At 40.9% G+C, this 22,050-nt stretch overlaps 1 protein-coding gene across 2 annotated transcripts in view; it reads right to left on the reverse strand.

Annotated features, from left to right (window-relative positions):
- Window positions 1–22,050, reverse strand: part of B3GLCT (beta 3-glucosyltransferase) — a 604,827-nt gene that overhangs the window by 338,776 nt on the left and 244,001 nt on the right. For both annotated transcript variants that reach the window (XM_040340455.1, XM_040340454.1), the window contains 2 exons: window positions 15,425–15,458; window positions 11,886–11,995 (listed from right to left, as the gene is read on the reverse strand). In XM_040340455.1, coding sequence (XP_040196389.1) covers window positions 11,886–11,995; window positions 15,425–15,458 — 144 coding nt within the window. The remainder of the gene's footprint in view (window positions 1–11,885; window positions 11,996–15,424; window positions 15,459–22,050) is intronic.

Genomic DNA, 22,050 nt, shown 5'->3' on the forward strand with positions numbered 1-22,050 from the left:
CAAAGACGTCTAATTGATGCACAAGAAATTGTTCAACATCGCATGGAACGTGCTCATGAAAAGCAACAAAAAGATTATAACCAATCTGCCAAAGCAGAACCTCTCAAAATTGGTGACCATGTATGGTTAAAAAACGACCATCGCACCAGCAAGTTAGATAGCAAATGGGAGAGAGAACCTTACACCATTACAGCTATTCTCAATCCAGAGACTGATACTTATGAGATCACTAAAGAAAACAAATCATGTGTAGTACATCGCAATCGCCTTAAGTTATGTCTCAAGGAAAGTACTTAAGAAGAAACTCTTCAAGAAGAAGCTGTCCAAGAGGAAACACAATCCATAGAACCAGAGCCTACAAAATCATCTGATTCAGAGAATCCACTACAGTCTTTTGGAAAAGCATTATTAGACTCTGATCCTTTACAATGGTTCCTTACACCATGGCTCAATATCTTAGTGTCTGCCAAGACCAATACAACCGCACTTCAACCAGAGGAGCTATCTCAAGAAGTGTCTACTACAGCTCAAGAGACACCAAGTTCCCTTGAAACAAGGCCTGTAGAAACTCAGCCGCTAAGAAGATCTGACAGAACTACAAGAGGACGACCACCTGTCCGTTTTGAGGATTTCCTGCACCAGCAGCCGGGAAGACAACTACCAACCCTGCCATCTCATCGTTGAGTGCATCCTTACGTCGTCTGAAGTTCCAGAGTGAGAAGAAGACTTACTTGGGATATCTTGTTTATTTCCTTTAAAGAACTTTTTAAAAGGACTACTTACCTACTGTTTTGCAATGTTCAAGCCTGCACCCGGAGATAGATTTTCACGTACCTGAGCCTCCGTGATATTCGTCTGTTGACATTTTCCTGTGCCCAGGGAACGGACTCATACCCTGTGAGCCTCCTGAGATGTTATTTTGGTTTTGTTTTCCTTTTTCCATCTCATCGTGGACTATTCTGGTTTTGCCATACATCACCAGTCTTCAGAGGAAAAACTACACCCCTTTTTGTCACCTTTTGTCACATTTCATTGTTGCCTGAGATATGTTTGCCTAACCCATTTTACTTGCAGATACAAGAAGTACAAGAATGGGGTTATATTGTTATTTCCTATGCATGCATGCTTTTCCCTTTCTCTTATATCTTACAGGAAGACACAACATCGAGTCAAAATTGTGTCGAGGTCGACACACGTTTTACCATGGGGGTATGCAGCGTCCCACTCAGGACATGTGGGAACTGCAAAAGTATTACTTCTTTGTCATTGCTATATTTCATGTCATTTTTGCATTGCTATACCTGTGGCATCCCTGTTCATAGGCTGGTCAAGTGTGCTTCATACTTCCCACCACAAGATGGGGATAGCACCACTCTGGGATATCTATCCCAGCTCAGGCTTATCTGTGGTCAGTTGTTCAGTACAGGAAGCAGTGTGCAGAGAGAAAGCAGAATGTGAAGGTGAGAGAGAAGGTCAGTCCAGAGAAGGGACAAATTGGAACTGCTCAAATCAAAGGGTAACAGCCATCAAGCGGCAGAAAAGACCTTTGAGTATAAAGGTGAAGGATTTCTTAGCCACCGGCAACCTTACCAATGTCACTGGATTCAAAAGAGACCAGGAACAAGTAAGCATTATACTGAACCACAGCCTGAGTCCAGGCCTACTAAAGCCTATTAGCAGTGGATCAGCAGAATTCCTCTATTTACCCAGAGACTGTATTCTAACTGGATGTTTGTACTGCAACCAAAACCAGACCCAGTAAAAGTTGTGAGTTGTATCTTACCACCGTCTACCTCATTCTTCAAACATTGCTACTACAACTGGTTGTACCACCATTAACGGTACTGGCGTCACGACAAATACCATCAAGGGACCCAGCCGCCACAAGCACTCTAAACACCCCTGTCATCACGGGCACCTCAACCACCATCTTGGCTGGCGTTTCCCTATCACAGAGCGTGCCCCGGAGGATTTCGTGCTGTCTTCCCCTTCACTGTGCGACCGGCCCAGGGAGGCTTTCTGCTAACCGTGAGTAAACCGATGAACTGTATTATTGCTGTCTCTCATCGGCCCACCGTGCACCTCACGTGTCTGCCCTGCGGTTCTGGCACATCGCATATATACGCAGGAAGTGGGAGGAGCTGTGCTGCAGCCATGACAGCGCTGGATTGCTGACAGGAGCCAAATTAAGTGTTTAGGGACACTGGGGTTAGGAAGGATAGTGGGGCAATTTTTACTCTAAAAGTTGTTGTAAATCTGAATGGGGGCTGTCATGGAATGGGGGACTGCCACTGCTGACCTCTCCTCAGCAAAGGTTACCTGGCATTTATGGACTGAATATTTTCAGAGTCATTGACTAGATAAAAATTCTGACGTTCTTTTAACTTTTATATGCTGAATCCTTGTTTTGGGTCCACTTTTCAGATCATAGAAGCCAGACATCTTGGGATTCTGACACATTGCTATCTGATTACGCAATCAGGTATTTTAGATACACTTGTACAGAAATCTATAGAAGATGTGTGGGCTCACATAGGATTCAAAGCAGTCCTAATATTTACTATTGGCCTAAGAAAAACAGACTCATATATAAATGGTTAAACTGGCCTCAGTCTACAATCTAATTGTATAATCTCATAAAAGATTTACTGACAACAATGCTGTGCAAGGACCTATCCAGCTGAATGACTGGATGTATTGTTTAGAAATGCCCTTATAACACAATTTTGGTAAATCTAAAGAAGAAAGTATAACATTTGTGACCAGCTTTACTATGAACACATTTTATAGCCCTATTTTAAATTCAGGTTTTCAAGTGCCATTCAACCTCAGTAGATAATGCAATAACAGTGGTGTGTGGGCAGTTTACATATTTGTATATGAAGATCCAGAATTTATAAGTAAAGTAGGGGTGATGTCTTTGTTAAAGAGGGCGATGTGTGGGAAAAATACAGTGAAGAGGCGTAGGTGTTGTACACAGCAACTGCTACCTAAAACAGTACAGCTAGTTAAAGCAAGGCCACGCATTTTAAAATTGGATCTTGCAATCTGCTGAGTTTAAGCAGAGATTAAAAGAAGTGTGGAACTTACATAAAAAGTAATACAATTTGTATGTGATCCTATGAATTGTTTATTGGATAAGTTAGAACATTTTTTGCTAGAGCTAAGAAAATGTTAAAAACAGTCAGATTTTTCTGCATGCAATTAATCTAACCTCAGTAAATGGTGCAATTAGACTGTGGACACTTTTGTATATAATATAAAGGGTTGAGGCACTGTGTGCAAAGTAGAGGTATAAGTCTTGGCCTAAACACTGAGCTCTTTCCAGAGATATGGGCATTTGCTAGTCTATAATTGGATATTTTCTTTACTGGACTCCATGATTTTGCCTTGATTTTCAGAATTCTGTTTTTAATGACCTTCCAGATAGTGAAAACTGTGAGCGGGAAGGATTCAGATGTCTTTTTATAACCTTCTTCTGCATTGTAGCCATTTGTTTTTATTTTCAGATCCTCTCTCAGCTATTTGCAAGACCCCAAAGCACATACAGTAGGCTCCAACAATTAAGGCGGATGTCACTGTGGCAAACATAAAGTGAAAGTCCACCCTAACAGTAAAATCCTTGCATCTACAGACACTCACGATCTAACACTAACCTACCTAGCCTTGGAAAAAATAAATCCGTATACATACCTTTTTTGAAGTTGGTCCGATCCTGTTCCAAGCGGTGGAAGCTCTGCAGAGGACATAGCCCACAATTGCTGTGAAATGAATGGGGACTTATTATGTGGCTTCCATTGTCGGATGTGTCCTCTGCACCTGTCTACACAGCAAAGCCGCAGATGACAACTCAGCGTGGGATTGGGTTGGATTAGCTAGGTATGTATACTGAGTTCTTCTTTACAGAGCTAGATAGGTTAGTCTTAGATCGTGGATGTCTGCAGATGCAGGGATTTTACTGTTAGGGTGGACTTCTACTTTAACCACTTAAGCCCTGGACCATTTAGCTGGCCAAAGACCAGGCCACTTTTTGCGATTCGGCACTGCGTCGCTTTAACTGACAATTGCATGGTCGTGTGATGTGGCTCCCAAACTAAATTGACATCCTTTTTTTCCCCACAAATAGAACTTTCTTTTGGTGGTATTTGATCACCTCTGTGATTTTTATTTTTTTGCGCTATAAACAAAATAAGAGCGACAATTTTGAAAAAAATACAATATTTTTTACTTTTTGTTATAATAAATATCCCCCAAAAAATATATAAAAAAAATGTTTTCCTCAGTTTAGGTCAATATGTATTTTTCTCCATATTTTTGGTTAAAAAAGAAAGAAAAAATCGTAATAAGCGTTTATTGGTTTGCGCAAAAGTTATAGCGTCTACAAAATAGGGGATAGTTTTATGGCATTTTTATTAATATTTTTTTTGTTTTACTAGTAATGGCGGCGATCAGCGGTTTTTATTGTGACTGTGACATTATGGCGGACACATCGGACACTTTTGACACCATTTTGGGACCATTGTCCTTTTTACAGCGATCAGTGCTATAAAAATGCACCGATTACTGTAAAAATGACACTGGCAGTGAAGGGGTTAACCTGTAGGGGGCGCTGAAGGGGTTACGTGTGACCTAGTAAGTGCTTCTAACTGTTAGGGGGCGTGGCTTGCTGTGACACGTTACTGATCGCTGTTCCCGATGACAGGGAACAGACAGACAATCAGTGACATGTCGCTAGGCAGAACAGGGAGATGTGTTTACACTAACATCTCCCCGTTCTTCAGCTCTGTGACCCGATTGCGGGACACCGGCGGACATCGAGTCCACGGGACACCGGCGGACATCAAGTTCGCGGGTCCCGAGCTTGCGACAGGGTCACACAGCCGGCAAATTAAAGGGGACATATATATACACGTCCATTTGCCCAGCTGTGCCATTCTGTCGATGTAAAAGTGCGTGCAGCGGTCCTTAAGTGGTTAAAGGAGTTTTAAAGGCAGAAAGTTTATCTTAATACATTCTATGCATTAAGATAAATAGCCTTCTGTGTGTAGCAGCATCCCCAACCCCCCTTATATCTCTATTTAGCGATGTCCACAAGTCCCTCGGCCATCCTAGACTCTCCCTCCTAATTGGCAGACACACAGCAGCGGCGCCATTGGCTCCCGCGACTATCAATAAAAGTTAGTTAGCTAATCAGGAGACAGAGGGGGCAGGGCCAAACAGCCGCTGTGTGTCTGAATGGACAGACAGAGCTGCAGCTTGGCTCAGGTGCCTCCATAGCAAGCTGCTTGCTGAGGGGGCACTCGACAGGAGGGAGGGGCCAGGAGCAAAGAAGAGGGACCCCAGAAAAAGAGGATCTGGGCTGCTCTGTGCAAATCCACTGCAATAGAGCAGGTAAGTATAACAAGTGTGTTCTTTAAAAAGAAAAAAAATTGACTTTACAAGTACTTTAACCACTTAACCCCCGGACCATATTGCTGCCCAAAGACCAGAGCACTTTTTGCGATTCGGGACTGCGTCGCTTTAACTGACAATTGTGCGGTCGTGCGACGTGGCTCCCAAACAAAATTGGCGTCCTTTTTTTCCCACAAATAGAGCTTTCTTTTGGTGGTATTTGATCACCTCTGCGGTTTTTATTTTTTGCGCTATAAACAAAAATAGAGCGACAATTTTGAAAAAAATATATATTTTTTACTTTTTGCTATAATAAATATCCCCCAAAAATATATAAAACAAAATTTTTTTCCCTCAGTTTAGGCCGATACGTATTCTTCTACGTATTTTTCGTAAAAAAAAAAAAAAAACGCAATAAGCGTTTATTGATTGGTTTGCGCAAAAGTTATAGCGTTTACAAAATAGGGGGTATTTTTATGGCATTTTTATTAATATATTTTTTTTACTAGTAATGGCGGCGATCAGCAATTTTTTTCGGTACTGCGACATTATGGCGGACACTTCGGACACTTTTGACACATTTTTGGGACCATTGGCATTTTTATAGCGATCAGTGCTATAAAAATGCATTGGATTACTATAAAAATGCCACTGGCAGTGAAGGGGTTAACACTAGGGGGCGGGGAAGTAGTTAAGTATGTCCCTGGGTGTGTTCTTACTGTGGGGGGGGGTGGCCTCACTAGGGGAAACACTGATCTTCTGTTCATACATTGTATGAACAGAGGATCAGTATTTCCCCCCCCCCCCTGACAGGACCGGGAGCTGTGTGTTTACACACACAGCTCCCGGTCCCCGCTCTGTAACGAGCAATCGCGGGTGACCGGCGGCGATCCCACCCGCCGGGCACCCGCACGGGAGTCACGGACGAGCGGGGGGCACGCGCGCCCCTCCGGCGTTGCGCACGCGCCCCTAGTGGCCACAAAGAGAGCGGACGTAGTATGACGGGCTCTCGCCCAGGTCCTTTATTGATAACCATCTCTTTGGTGGCCAGGATTGGAGGAAGTGTATGAAAGCCATCGCCTGGTTGGTTACAGACAGAGCAGATGACACAAAAGATGCAAATGCCAATGTCTAAGTTCTGGGATGACAATTCGTCCTCTGCTGCAGACACGGTGGTTTAGGATAGCTTCAAGGCTGTGATGAGGGAACAGTATATATCGCCCATTAAGGCAGTGCGTAAGGACCATGTGGCGGAAGGGGAGAATTTGCAAACTGGAGGAGTGTAGGCTAAAGGTGGAATAGAATGTGTGAAAGAGGGCGCTAGTGTGAATAGTCCCTAGCAATTGGGACACCCTCACTAGGAGGATCCCAAAGGTCAGGGTGAGATTATTAAATACATTTAATTAAACACTCCAGTGAAAAAAAGAAACAGGAATCCATCCACAAAAAACAAGAGAGCTATAGTGCATTATCGCTTTAATACAACATGATAAAAATAAAAAGCTGATTGGCCCCTTACTTTTGTGGGTGCCTGCCCGGCACTAGGACTGCATGCGTCGTACAAGGGACTCTGTCTGGATCGCACAGGTCGCTGGGTGTAGAATGTACAAATCGTATTTGCAGAGTCTAAGCGCGGGATCAACTGGGGAGCAAGGATGTCAGACTAGCCTCCGACATATGTTTAGTGGATTTCCACGTCATCAGGGGGGCGCCAATCAGCTTTTTATTTTTATCATGTTGTATTAAAGCGATAATGCACTATAGCTCTCTCTGGTTTTTTGTGGATGGATTCCTGGGATACCATTGGTTCAATTATCGTGGCAGTCTGAACGGTTGGTGATTAGTGTACAGGCACTTATACCTGCTCAGCTTTGCAGACCTACTTTTTTAATAAAGGGGTCCGCTTAATCCGGTAAGAGCATTCCCTGACAAGAGCACATCGGGTGAAGTCTTAATAGATGGTGGTGGCTGCAGTAGCACTAGGACTCATTGCATGATTATTGATTGAATTATCCTGCGAAGGCGATCTCATATGGACTGTGTATTTTTGTGGTGTTATTCAAGAGACACACAACTATCCTTTCACACCCATTGGTTTCACTTATTTATTTTTATCCGAGACAATTAGTCTGTCGTATAATTATTTCACCGATTTTGGTTTTATGTACTCACCATACATCTCTAGATAGAGATTTAGTCAATGTTGAATTTTTTTTTTTTTTTCACTGGAGTGTTTAATTAAATTTATTTAATAATCTCACCCTGACCTTTGGGATCCTCCTAGTGAGGGTGTCCCAATTGCTAGGGACTATTCACACTAGCGCCCTCTTTCACGCATTCTATACAATTGCACAATATTAATCTTATATTTTGATTCAGAGGAGCTGCTTGTCACCATAAGAAGCCAATATTACTTCACACTGTGATTATTTTTTACCTATACCTTTGGCGCGGAAATACACCTCACTTTCATTACACTATAGAGGTGGAATATGCTGCTGCCCCTCGGGAGGCCACAGTTGCATCCTTAGAGGGGGCTAAACATCAACTTGCCTGATTTGATATGGAACTGGCACACACTACATTGCTTCATGTAGCTGAATCACTTTTTTGAAAAGGGTGACAAAAATGGTAAGTTTCTGGCAATGTTGGTAGCAGATCAGAGGGCTTCAGTTACTGTGCCATGTATACGGTCATAGACGGGTGAATTGACTACGGACCCGGAGGCCATCAAGTATAGATTTATAGAGTACTATTAAGCTCTATACTCGCCTATCTTCTAGATTGTAAGTTCTAATGAGCCTTCCTGTATTCAAATGTATTGTAACTGTACTGTCATCCCTGATGTTGTAAAGCGCTGTGCAAATTGTTGACGCTATATAAATCCTGTATAATAATAATAATACTGCCCTTTGATATGACTGACTTTATGGACCTGCTCTCTAGTCTTCCTATCCCCGCTTTGGAGGCAGATGATAGAGCGTGGCTTGAACAGGATATTATCGAGGCAGCCATTCTTATTTTCCCCAAACAAATCTCCGGGCTCGGATGGGTTGCCGGTGGAGTGGTATAGACAATACTTAGACACACTAAGCCCTAGATTACAGGCATTATACTCCTTTTTTATTCAGCATGGGGCTTTATCCCCTTACATGCTAGATGCGTATGTGGTTCTACTCCCTAAGCCTGGTGAGGATCTCACCAGTCCTTCCTCCTTTAGGCCAACTGCTCTCCTTAATGCGGACTTCCTCACCAGGATTTGGCAACCAGATTGTCCATAGTGCTCCCAGCCCTGGTTGATGTGGATCAATTTGGCTTTATGCCAGGGAAGTCTACTGACACCAATTTATGTTGTTTGTTCACTCATCTGCAGATCTCCAACAAAATAACTGGAACTAGGGCAGTGGTCTCACTTGATATGGCCAAAGCTTTTGATTCGGTTGATTGAGGCTACATGAAAGTGGTGTTAGAACGTATGGGGTTCGGGCCACATTTTTGTAAGTGGGTGTCATTATTGTACAGTAAACCTCAGATGGCGTTAAAAATTGGATCTTCTATATCTTTTTTTTTTCCCCCTAATGAATGAACCATTAGCAGTGGCGCTTTGTTCCTCACCTGAGGTTGGGGCCCTGGAAGTTGGGAACATTAAAGAATGTTTGCTGCTTTATGGGGGTGATATGCTGCTGTTTTTGAGGGATCCTGGTAAGTCTCTTCAAGCAGTCCTCACCATTTTGGACAATGTTTCAAAATGTTCAGGCCAAAAAGTCAATTGGGATAAATCCATTTTTCTCCCACTAGACTCTGGTACAAGGGTGGCGGCGGACCCTTGGTTTCCACTACAGTGGGACACTAAGTTTACCTATTTGGGGGTTCATATATCTCCAAGGAGTGCGGATTACTTTGGTCTGAATCTACTGCCTCTGCTGGATCTTTTCAAAAGGAAAACTGAGATATGGAAGAATCTCCCCCCATCTGTGCTAGGACGTTTAAACCTCCTGAAAATGAAGACACTGCAGTTTTTTTTTTATACACAGTTCCCCTAGCTGGATTCCTCGTTCGTATCTTCGTCTTGTAGATGGTATGTTTGGTTCTTTCATATAGGGGAACTCCCCTCCCAGAATACGCCATACTGCACTTCAGGAACCCTGGGGACAATGGGGCTTGGCTCTCCCAGATCATTACAAATATTGTTTGGCTGTCCAGGGAGTCTTCGCACGTAGATGGCTTCTTAGGGATGATGCTACAATCTTGGAAGCAGCGGTTTTAGGCTCCTATGAGAGCATGCGTTTCCTCGTGTACAGAGGCTCTGGGGGCTAAATTCCACTGACGGGGTACAATGCAAGCCTCCATTAAAGCCTTGGACAGTGTTCAGGACATATTGGTGCCTGCTTTTACTACCCTGTCACCGACTTTACCGCTGTAGCGGAATCCTCGTTTCCCCCCCCCATTTACTCACTATACCTGATCCAATAATATGGGTGTCAAAGGGGAGTAACACCCTGGGTGATGTCACTAGAGGCGGCGATGTGTTACAATTTGCAGATTTAAAATTGAAATTTGACCTACCTAATCCATGTATCTTTTGCTACCTCCAACTGAGACATGCTTTCTTCTCCCAGTTTGGCTCTACAAAGCTGGAAATGCGGTCTTCAATTCTGCAGACTATTATACTGGTCGAATCCATGAAAAAAACATTATCAGAACTATATAAATAACTTTTTAATGTCTCTCACCCTCTGCAACCAGGTGCAGGGAACAATGAGTAGCGGAGGTTCCAGATTTGGGAGGAGAGGAGCGAGACGATATGTGGATCATCCCTTTCAATCATCAATTGGTGTCAGCTAGAGAACGCTTTACTTAATTTAATTTAAAGTTCCTACACATTTGGATCTGTAAATCTCAACTTAAACACCAGTAAGTAATGTCACCATCTAGAAAGTCCAGATCATATGCATTACCTCAGCTGCAGGATTCGGGCAGCCAATTATAAAAAGATGATTTCTCAAAGCAGTATAGGAATATAGCTCAGTTTAGTTCCGCTTCAACACCAGCTACCAAAACTTGCAGGAACCAAAGGTCTAATTATAATTGTGAATTAGCTTTTACTTGCAGAATACAAAAATTCTATATTAAAACATGAAAACAGTAAAATTAGCAGATCTGTGCTATAGAACCTTTAGTGAGCCAAACAAGAAAGGTGATACATAAATTAGTAACTAACACATGTAAATAGAAGGTGCAAACAGTGCAAAAAATATTATTAAAACCCCCCAAAAATGCCAGCTGGACACTGAAAGATTTTCACAAAAATCAATAACAAATTATAAAATGAAGCGCAGAGCAATGAAACAATAAAACAGGGTCCAAGATGCTGGTGAACAAAAAGTAATTTCAATAATGGTGACAGACCCTCTACCTTTGATCTATGTTCTACACTCACCTTAAGGCATGGACTCCAGAGCTAACAGGTAGTCATGCAAGCAGGTCCCACACAACAGGTAGGTAGCAGAAACGGCTCAAATTAGAACTTCTCCTCCAGAACGTTACTCACAATGGGGGCACCAAACCGTATATATATATATATATATATATATATATATATATATATACACACACACACACACACACACACACAAACGGGAGATCCAAGTGCTCACTGTGCAAACGTTAAAATGTATTTATGTCTAAATAAAAACTACTCACATTGATTAAGAACGATACAAGCATATAGCACAACCGTGCGGTTTGTTTTAAAGGATAGCAGCAGGTGACATCATGCGTGTGTAGCTCCTCCCCCATAAACGATACGTTCGTCAGAACTTCCTCAGCGGAAGTTCCTCTGATGAATGTAACGTGTTCAGATGTGGTGAAGAAGAAGACTTGCTGAAGTTCAAACTGAGTATCAGAATGGGAAAGAAAGGGGATTTAAGTGACTTTGAACGTGGCATGGTTGTTGGTGCCAGATGGGCTGGTCTGAGGATTTAAAAAACTGCTGATCTGCTGGTATTTTCACACACACAACCAGTTCTAGGGTTTACAGAGAATGATCCGAAGAAGAGAAAATATCCAGTGAGCGGCAGTTGTGTGAAAGGAAATAACTTGTTGATGTCAGAGGAGAATGGGCAGACAGGTTCGAGATCAGAGAAAGGCAACAGTAACTCAAATAACCACTCGTTACAACCAAGGTATGCAGAATACCATCTCTAAAAACACATCAAACAACTCAAACCTTAAAGCAGATGGGCTACAGCAGTATAAGATCACACCGGGTGCCACTACAATTCGCACAGGCTCACCACAATAAAAGATCGGAAAATGTAGCCTGGTCTGATGAGTCTCAATTTCTGGCAGAGGGGAGTAGGCAATCAATCACCCAAAAAGCAGGAAATCTAGGTGTAATGCCCCTACTTTTACATAGTGTACACTGAGTACAGGTGACCCTGTGGTGACGGGGTCACTTTAACACCTAGAAGTTAGATCGAAATAAGACCTACCTTGCTAATTGCAGCTGCCTGTTTCAGAATGTTTTCTCGTAGGTTATGTGCTTTGATCTCATGGAAAGAATTACTCTGACTCTGTATCACAAAGACAATTTCTCCAATTTCTGTAATAAAAAGAAGTCAGGTCATTTAGGATTAAGAGTGAAATTGCTACATGCTATCACTAGAAAAAGGTAATTTATTTTTATTATGTAATTGTATTTAGCATGTAAAGCAAAAAAGTATAGTAGTAGAATGGTTTGGTCACCAGGAAAAACCATTACTGTTCATTGAGGGATGCCAGGGTCTCCAGCCAAAACTAAACAGGGTAATAGCTAAAGCTCACCATACATATAGTGATTTGTGACCAATCTAGCCATCTAGGTAAGAATGATGAAGCCTCGTACACACAATCAGATTTTCATCGGACAAATCCATGGAATTTTGTGCGAAGGGCGTTGGCCATGAATTTGGTATGCATACAGATCAGATGGCAGAACTTCAGTCAACATACACAAAACTATGTGGTTTTTCAGCTCTTTTGCGCCACCCTTTGGGCAACTTCTGTTAATGTTGTGCTATGGTTAGCATTGGTTCGGAGCATGCGTGTTTGTACTTTGGATTTTTTCCGATGGACTTGTGTACACACGTTCGGATAATCCGACAAGACACATTTGTTGCCGGAAAATTTGAAAGCATGCTATAAAACATTTGTCGTCAGAAATTCCGACAACAATTGTCCGATGGATCGTTTAAACGGCCGGATTATCTGCCAAAACCCTGCCATCACACATTTGTTGTTGGAAAATCCAATCGTGTGTACAAGGCTTTAGCGATTAAATCTGGCACATATTATCAGACTCAGAGAACCAAATTTTTATTCAAATAATTTTTTCTTTTAACCACTTAAGCCCCGGACCAATATGCAGCCTAAAGACCCAAGGTGTTTTTACAGTTCGGGACTGCGTCGCTTTAACAGACAATTGCGCGGTCGTGCGACGTGGCTCCCAAACAAAATTGGCGTCCTTTTTTCCCCACAAATAGAGCTTTCTTTTGGTGGTATTTGATCACATCTGCGTTTTTTAGTTTTTGCGCTATAAACAAAAATAGAGCGACAATTTTGAAAAAAAAGCAATATTTTTTACTTTTTGCTGTAATAAATATCCCCCAAAAACATATATAAAAACATTTTTTTTCCTCAGTTTAGGCCGATACGTATTCTTCTACCTATTTTTAGTAAAAAAAATCGCAATAAGCGTTTATCGATTGGTTTGCGCAAAATTTATAGTGTTTACAAAATAGGGGATAGTTTTATTGCATTTTTATTTTTTATTTTTTTTTTACTACTAATGGCGGCGATCAGCAATTTTTTTCGTGACTGCGACATTATGGCGGACACTTCGGACAATTTTGACACATTTTTGGGACCATTGTCATTTTCACAGCAAAAAATGCATTTAAATTGCATTCTTTATTGTGAAAATGACAGTTGCAGTTTGGGAGTTAACCACAGGTGGCGCTGTAGGAGTTAGGGTGCACCTAGTATGTGTTTACAACTGTTTGGGGGTGTGGCTGTAGGAATGACGTCATCGATCGCGTCTTCCCTTTATAGGGAATGACGCGATCGATGCGCCGCCATAGTGAAGGACGGGGAAGCCGTGTTTACACACGGCTCTCCTCGTTCTTCAGCTCCGGGGAGCGATCGCGACGGAGCGGCTATAAACAAATAGCCGCGCCGTGGTCCCGGATCGCTCCCCGAGCGGACCCGACCTCCGCATGTAGCGGGGGGGTCCCGATCGGACCCCCCACCCGCTAATAGGCGAGGACGTACCTATACGCCCATGTGCCTGTACGTGCCATATTGTGGACGTATATGTACATGGGGTGGTCCTTAAGTGGTTAAATACCTTAAAAGCAGTTTTTATAGATTTTCAGAAAGGACTGTAATATTACATTATGCATGACAGAGTCCCTTGTCATAGGCAGGCAGCTTGATACAAGCTACATGTGCCTGCTGTCACATATGCTGGACATTCACCAACTTGTGTTACAAGAACATTCATTTGATTTTCTAGTCGTTAGTGGGGTCAGATCAACATTCGTTTTCGACCACAGTTAAGGGTGAAACTTGAAGGAGCAGAATAGAAAACTTTTTAATTTAAAATACAATGTTAAAATCAAGTGACATTTTCAAACAACATTCATCCATTGATCAAATATGAATATTCCCATCCAAGGTATGTATACCTATGTATATGTGGAAATAAATGTGTGTATATATATACACACACACCCAGAAGTAGGATATACTGGGTGTGACAGAACCCACTGTCACTGTGTGTATTGGAGGGGGCTGTGGGCTGGCCTCCTACCCACAGACTATGGCCCAGCATAGAATGGGTTCTCCGATGATTCAGCCTTTGGGATACAGAGTAGAAATAAATAAATATCATTAAACCATTTTAAATTGACATACAAATATATATATATATATATATATATATATATATATATATATATATATATATATATATATATATATATATATATGTATATATATATATATATATATATATATATTTGAAATCTAATCTTTATTATTTTGTGGAAATAACATGGTGTGGGCAGATTTCTGCAGTCACAGGCTGTGTCACACCCCTCCAAGCCTGTGTCCTAGAATAAGAGGGGGGTGATTCCTTCAATAATCTATATGTAATATTCTGCCCCCATTGTGTTTAGTTGGTTAGTGGGCATGGAGGAGGAGGAGGGGGAAGTGGGTTGTGATTTATCACTGTGTATACACCTACATGTGTGACTCTATAGCCACATGGGCTGCTCAGATGTGATAGGGAGGAAATGTTCAGTATAAAAACTTACTGAAAAATGAGCATGTGCAGTGTTGCCACCACAGCTGCAAAATCCCTAGCCAAATTGGGGACATGGACAGAAGATGGAAATAGAGAGCAGCAGGATCAACGCAGAATACAGAAAACTAAATTCATAGTGCCTGCGTGAATATGAACGGCATTGTAATGCACCATTTATTGATAGTTTTTTTTAAAAACTTTAAAAAAGCGTGTCAAATGGCACATTTTGAAGAAAGTGTAAACAAGCCCTAAAAGTATTTGTATTGTTCCCAACATTACTCCAATGCTGAAATTAGAAGTGAGAGAGCAGGGTTCTCCTGTCCTTCACTACCATAGTAAAGGGGATACCAGCCACTGCCTGTGGCTTTTTTAACCAGTCCACCATAAAGGAGGCAAACACCTATTTGTTGCAAAAGGAAAGGCAAGTAGATGGTACAATCTCAATGTTTTGAGAACTGATGCCCATCGTCTGGCAGCACAGTTTATACAGATAAGACAACAAAACTCAGACAGGTCCATTTGATATTTTTTTATCTCCATCGTAGTATAACCAAAGGTCAATAGGAGATTATTCATAAAGCATACTTTTCATACATCACTCCAATTAGACGATTACCAGAAGACAAGCAATATTTCTACATTTCCCATAATGTGTCAAAAATAATGATTAAACACCGAATATCTTACCTAATGGAGTAGGCAACCCACCCTTTTCATTTTTCTGTAAGAAAATACAAAAAAAATCATTTTATGCAAATCTATATATAGCAAAAATTAACAATCTACATGAAGATTAGACTGACTCAGAGGCAGAAGAAAGGTCTGTTCACATTAATGCTTATTTAATTCTACTGCATTGTAAAATATCATGGCATGACAATGGGTCAGAACATACACAATTTTCACAAGAAGATTTACGTAAATAATACTTAACCACCGGACCTTTAGGCAGCTAAATGCCCAGGCCAGGTTTTGCGATTCGGTACTGCGTCGCTTTAACAGACAATTGCGCGGTCGTGCGACGTGGCTCCCAAACAAAATTTACGTCCTTTTTTCCCCACAAATAGAGCTTTCTTTTGGTGGTATTTGATCACCTTTGCAGTTTTTATTTTTTGCACTATAAACAAAAATAGAGCGACAATTTATATATAATTATTTTTTTCCTCAGTTTAGGCCGATACGTATTCTTCTACTTACTTTTGGTAAAAAAAAAAATCGCAATAAGCGTTTATCGGTTGTTTTGCGCAAAATTTATAGCGTTTACAAAATAGGGATATTTTTATTACTTTTTCTTTTTTACTACTAATGGTGGCGATCAGCGATTTTTTTCGTGACTGCGACATTATGGCGGACACTTCGGACAATTTTGACACATTTTTGTCATTTTTACAGCAAAAAATGCATTTAAATTGCATTGTTTGCACGCCATTTTTTTTTATTTTGGCGCGGGGCTCCCTTAAAATCCATACCAGACCTGAAGGGCCTGGTAATGGACTGAGGGGGGTGGGGGGTCATGTCATTTTTTTTCCAATTACTTTTATCTGTATTGCCGGGACCCGGCAATTTATTATAGCCATGAGTTTTAAATTACAGTATTTATCGGCGTATAACACGCACCCTAAGTATAAGAGGGAAGTTTCAGGAAAAAAACTTTCCACTGCCCCCTGCGTATAACACGCAGGCACAGTTAACCCTCTATTTTCAGGGTAAAAAAGTGAGTGTTATACGCCAATAAATACAGTACTTTTTTACCTTTAAAAAATTTGTGCAGGGACTGTTATAAACACGGGAGACATGCGCTACGTTACAGGCATACAATAGACACCCCCAGGTACGAAATTTAAAGGAATAATTCACTTTTATTGTTTTACTTTAAGCATTATTAAAATCACTGCACTGCTCCCTTTTTTTGCATTGATACATGTCCCCTGGGGCAGGACCCGGGTCCCCAAACACTTTTTATGACAATAACTTGCATATTAACCTTTAAAATTAGCACTTTTGATTTCTCCTATAGACTTTTAAAGGGTGTTTCCGCAGCTTTCGAATTTGCCGCGAAACACCCCAAAATGTTTGCTATTCGGCGAACGGGCGAACAGCCAATGTTCGAGTGGAGTGTCTATTAGCGCCAGCTTAGTGACCACATTATCACAGTCCCACTATAAGTCACTGATCATCTCCATTACCAGTATAGCATTTATAGCTACATAAATTCTAGGAAATATACAGTGGGGGAAATTATTTGATCCCCTACTGATTTGTGGTTTGCCCACTTACAAAGAAATGAAGGGTCTATCATTTTTATTATAGGTGTATTTTAAATGATAGAGACAGAATATCAATCAAAAATCCAGAAAAAAACACATGATACAAATGTTATAAATTGATTTGTAGTTCAGTGAGTAAAATAAGTACAGTAGTTGATCCCAAAGCAGAACATGACTTAGTACTTTGTGGCGAAACCCTTGTTGGCAAGCACAGGTGGTGAGATGTTTCTTGTAGTGTTACCAGGTTTGCACACATCTTAGAAGAGATTTTGGTCCACTCTTCTTTACAGATCTTCTCTAAATCCATAGGGGTTTATTGGCTGTAGCTTGGCAACTTGAAGTTTCAGCTCCCTATATAAATTTGCTATAGGATTAAGGTCTGGAGACTGACTAGGTTGCTCCATGACCTTAACATGCTTCTTCTTGAGCCACCCCTTTGTTGCCTTGGTGGTATGTTTTGGGTCATTGTCATGCTGGAAAGACCCATCCACAACCCATATTTGGTGTTCTGGCTGAGGGAAGAAGGTTCTCATGCAAGATTTTACAATACATGGCCTCGTCCATTGGACCCTCAATGTGGTAAAGTCCCATAAGTCCCTCTAGCAGAGAAACAGCCCCAAAGCATAACATTTCCACCTCTGGGTTGGACTGTAGGGATGGTGTTCTTAGGGTCATGGTCCGCATTTTTCTTCCTCCAAACACGGTGAGTCGAGTTAATGCTAAAGAGCTCAATTTCAGTCTCATCTGACCACATCACTTTCTCCCAATTGTTCTCTGAATTGTTTATATGTTCATTGGAAAACTTCAGACGGGTCTGTACATGTGCCTTCTTGAGGAGGGGGACCTAGCGGGCGCTGCAGGATTTCAATGCATGGCTGTGTATTGTGTTACCAATGGTTTGTTTGGTGACTGTGGTCCCAACTGCCTTGAGATAATCTACAAGCTGTGTAGTTCTGGGATGATACCTCACTTTTCATACGATCATTCTCACCCCATGAGGTGAAATCTTGTATGGAGCTCCAGACCGAGGGCGATTGATGATTATTTTGTATTTCTTTAATTTGCGAATAATCACTCCAACAGTTGTGTCCTTTTCATCAAGCTTCTTGACGATGGTCTTGTAGCCCATTTCAGCCTTGTGCAGGTCTACAATCTTGTTCCTGACGTCCCATGACAGCTATTTGGTTTTGTCCATGATGGAGAGGTTTGAATAGAAGAAAGATTTTGTGGACAGCGTGGACATAATGAGTTGTCGCTAGGCGCACCTTCTTAAAATTGACAAGACTATTCTGTGTACCACATGAGCACATACTGTAACGAGTCTGTGGGAGCCAGAATTATTGTTGGTTGATCGGGGATTAAATATTTATTTTACTCACTGAACTGCAACTTAATTTATAAAATTTGTATCAGGTGTTTTTTTCTGAATTTTTGGTTGATATCATGTGTCTATCATTTAACCACTTAAGACCCGGACCATTATGCAGCTAAAGGACCTTGCCCCTTTTTGCGATTTGGCACTGCATCACTTTAACTGACACGTCGTGCGACGTGGCTCCCAAACAAAATTGGCGTCCTTTTTTTCCCCACAAATAGAGCTTTCTTTTGGCTGTATTTGATCACCTCTGCGGTTTTTATTTTTTGCGCTTTAAACAAAAATAGAGCGAAATTTTTGAAGAAAAATGCAATATTTTTTACTTTTTGCTATAATAAATATCCCCCAAAAAGATATAAAAAAATGTTTGTTTTCCTCAGTTTAGGCCGATACGTATTCTTCTACCTATTTTTGGTAAAAAAAATTACAATAAGCGTTTAACGATTGGTTTGCGCAAAATTTATAGCGTTTACAAAATAGGGGATTGTTGTATGGCATTTTTATTAATATTTTTTTTTTACTAGTAATGGTGGCGATCAGCGTTTTTTTTTTGTGACTGTGACATTATGGCGGACACATCGGACAATTTTGACACATTTTTGGGACCATTGTCATTTTCACAGCAAAACGTGCTATAAAAATGCATTGATTATTGTGAAATTGACAACTGTAGGGGGACGGGGCTGGACTTGTGACATCATTGATCGTCTTTCCCTATATCAGGGAACAGACGATCAGTGACACTGCCACTGTGAAGAACGGGGAAGGTTTGTTTACACACACCTCTCCCCGTTCTTCTGCTCCTGTGACCGATCACGGGACACCGGCGACGATCGGGTCCGCGGGTCCCACGGTCTCGGAGCTTCGGACCGGGTCGCGCGCGTGACCCACGGCTGGGCACTTAAAGGGGACGTGCCTGTGCCCAGCCATGCCATTCTGCCGATGTATATGTGCAGGAGGCGGTCCTTAAGTGGTTAAAATACACCTATGATAAAAATTATAGACCCTTCATTTCTTTGTAAGTGGGCAAACTTAAATCTGCAGGGTATCAAATAATATTTTTTGCCCCTGTACCATAGTTTGCAGACACTATAACTTCCACACAAACCAATTAATATATACTTATTGTAATTTTCTTTCTTTTTTTTTTACCAAAGACATGTAGCAGAATACATATGGCCTAAATTTAGGGAAAAAAACATGTTTTTTTTTTTTTTATTGGATATGTTTTATAACCGAGTAGAATTTTCTTTCCCAAATTTTCGGTCTTTTTTTGTTTACAAAATAAAAAATACAAAATCCAGTGGTGATCATAGCAAAAAAAAAAAAAAAACTTCCTGTGATCAAGTGGGTATTATTAGCAGATGATTATGTAAAAGCCTCAGAGAATATTATAACAGTGGATATTTAAAAATATACTTCCACAGTATTCCACTTACCTGATTTGTAAGCTTCCATACAGCGGCCATGCCCTCTAGTTCTAAGAAGGCAGTCTGCCAGTTGTATGGTTTGTGAGCACAGCATTAGCAGTGCCCCATCGATTCATCATGAACTACAAAGTTCACTTTGAAATCTCCCATACAGCACCCAATCATCCTTTCCATAGAAGGGAGTCTGCCACGGAATATGTGAAAATATAATATGTAAAATGGCTTATAGTTATCTATATCATCTTAGTTTTTTTGTAAAAGTTATTCAATTCCTTAGAAGAAACATTAATTGGTATTTCTGTATCTTGGCTTCATTCTTCACATGACTAGGCTATTAATATTCCTGGCTATGCTGTCTTTCGGAGAGACATTGAAAAACCGAAAGCAGGAGGTGTCCGTCTCTATGTGAGAAGAGTGTGAAAGAGCACCTAGTTGATGGAGAGTGTGATGAGACTGAAGCATTATGGGTGGAACTGCATATGGGTGTGGGTACTACAAGGATAATCATTACAGTTTGGTATATACCTTCCCAGTGTTTATGAGGAGGTGTAGACTAAGCTCATTCACAGACAGAAAGGGCTACATAGGGCTGAGACAGGGAAACTGGGGGATTCTAACTACCTGGAAATTGACTAAGTAATGGCACTGCAGGAACAGTTTAAGGGGAAACAAATCTATAAACACATTACAAGACACTTTAATGATCCAGTTTATTGAGGCTCTGACTAGTAAAGACACTCTGTTGGACCTGGTAATTTCAAACCATGCAGGGCTTATTACCAATATTCATATAAAAGAACATCTGGGTAGCAGTAACCATAACAGACTGTGAGGGAATATTGGCACCAGTGAACACAGAACAGAAATAGGAATTTTTAAAACGACTGTATGTAACCATAATGCAAAGTAAATTCTCATGGGCAATATGTTTAAAAGGCTAAAAATAAAACCTATATGGTCAACGGGCAAAGTTAAAAAAAGCTTTAAATAAGAAAAGAGCTTTTAAAAAATATAAAAATGAAGGAACACTATCATTTAATTGTTATAAGTAATTTAACAGAATATGGGGAAAGAAAATCAAAGCAGCAAAAATTCAAAAAACGAACGACAGATTGCAAAAGAGAGCAAGACAAACCCAAAGAAATTATTTAAATATATGAATAGTAAAAAAGGTCAGGTCTGAGCATGTAGGCCCTTTACAAAATAATCTGGGATGGGTGACTGGGGACAAAGAGAAAGCAAATTTATTAAATTGTTTCTTCAGCTCTGTGTATACAAAAGAGCATGGGGGAGCTCAAGTCCATAATGGGGATGGTATTGACACAGGCCCGAATGATGCACAATGACTCGAAATGTATATGGTCCAGAAATATTTGGACAGCATAAAAGGTGAATAAAGCACGTGGATCAGATGGGATACACCTACGGATCCTAAAAGAATTAAGCTCTGCCATTTCAAAGCCACGGTATCAATTTTTTTGACTGGAATGGTACCACTGGATTGGTTTAAGGCCAATGTGGTGCCTATATTTAAAAAGGGGACACAGTCTTTACCAAGTAACTATAGACCCTGTTAGTTTAACTTCTATAGTTGGAAAGATACTGGAGAGATTAATAAAAGACCACATAGAAAAAATTTACATTTTAAGTATCGGACAGCATGGATTCTTAAAAAAAACTGAGGTTTTCAGACTTATGCGATTTATTTTTATGAGGAGGCAAGTAAAACCTTGGACAGAGGGGCGGCTGTGCACACAGTATACTTGGATTTTGGAAAAGCGTTCCCCACACACGGCTCACATGCAAGGTAAAGTCTACAGGCTTGGAAAAATCAATTTGTAAATGGATAGAAACTGGCTAAAAAGACAGAATTCAGAGAGTAGTGGTTAACGATACCTCCTCAAAATGGTCTAGGGTTGTTAGTGGTGCACCCAAAAATGCAGTGTTGGGACCCTTACTTTTTAATATATTTAGAAATGATACAGGGTCTGGGATTAAAAGTAAAACATTTTAGTCTGTGTAGGTAACACCAAGCTACAGGTATAAAGTGGAATAACGTCCTTAGAGGATGTCTCCAACTTACAATTTGACCTCAATGCGCTGTTTAATTGACCAACTGTGTGGCAAATGAGGTTTAATGTTGATAAATGTAAAGTTATGCACTTAAAGGTTCAACTTTTTTTTATACGTGCCTGCTCTGTGCAGTGGTTTTGCACAGAGCAGCCCCTTGCTATGGGGGCA

This window comes from Rana temporaria, chromosome 2 (genome assembly GCF_905171775.1).
Source record: "Rana temporaria chromosome 2, aRanTem1.1, whole genome shotgun sequence".
Lineage (NCBI taxonomy): Eukaryota > Metazoa > Chordata > Amphibia > Anura > Ranidae > Rana > Rana temporaria.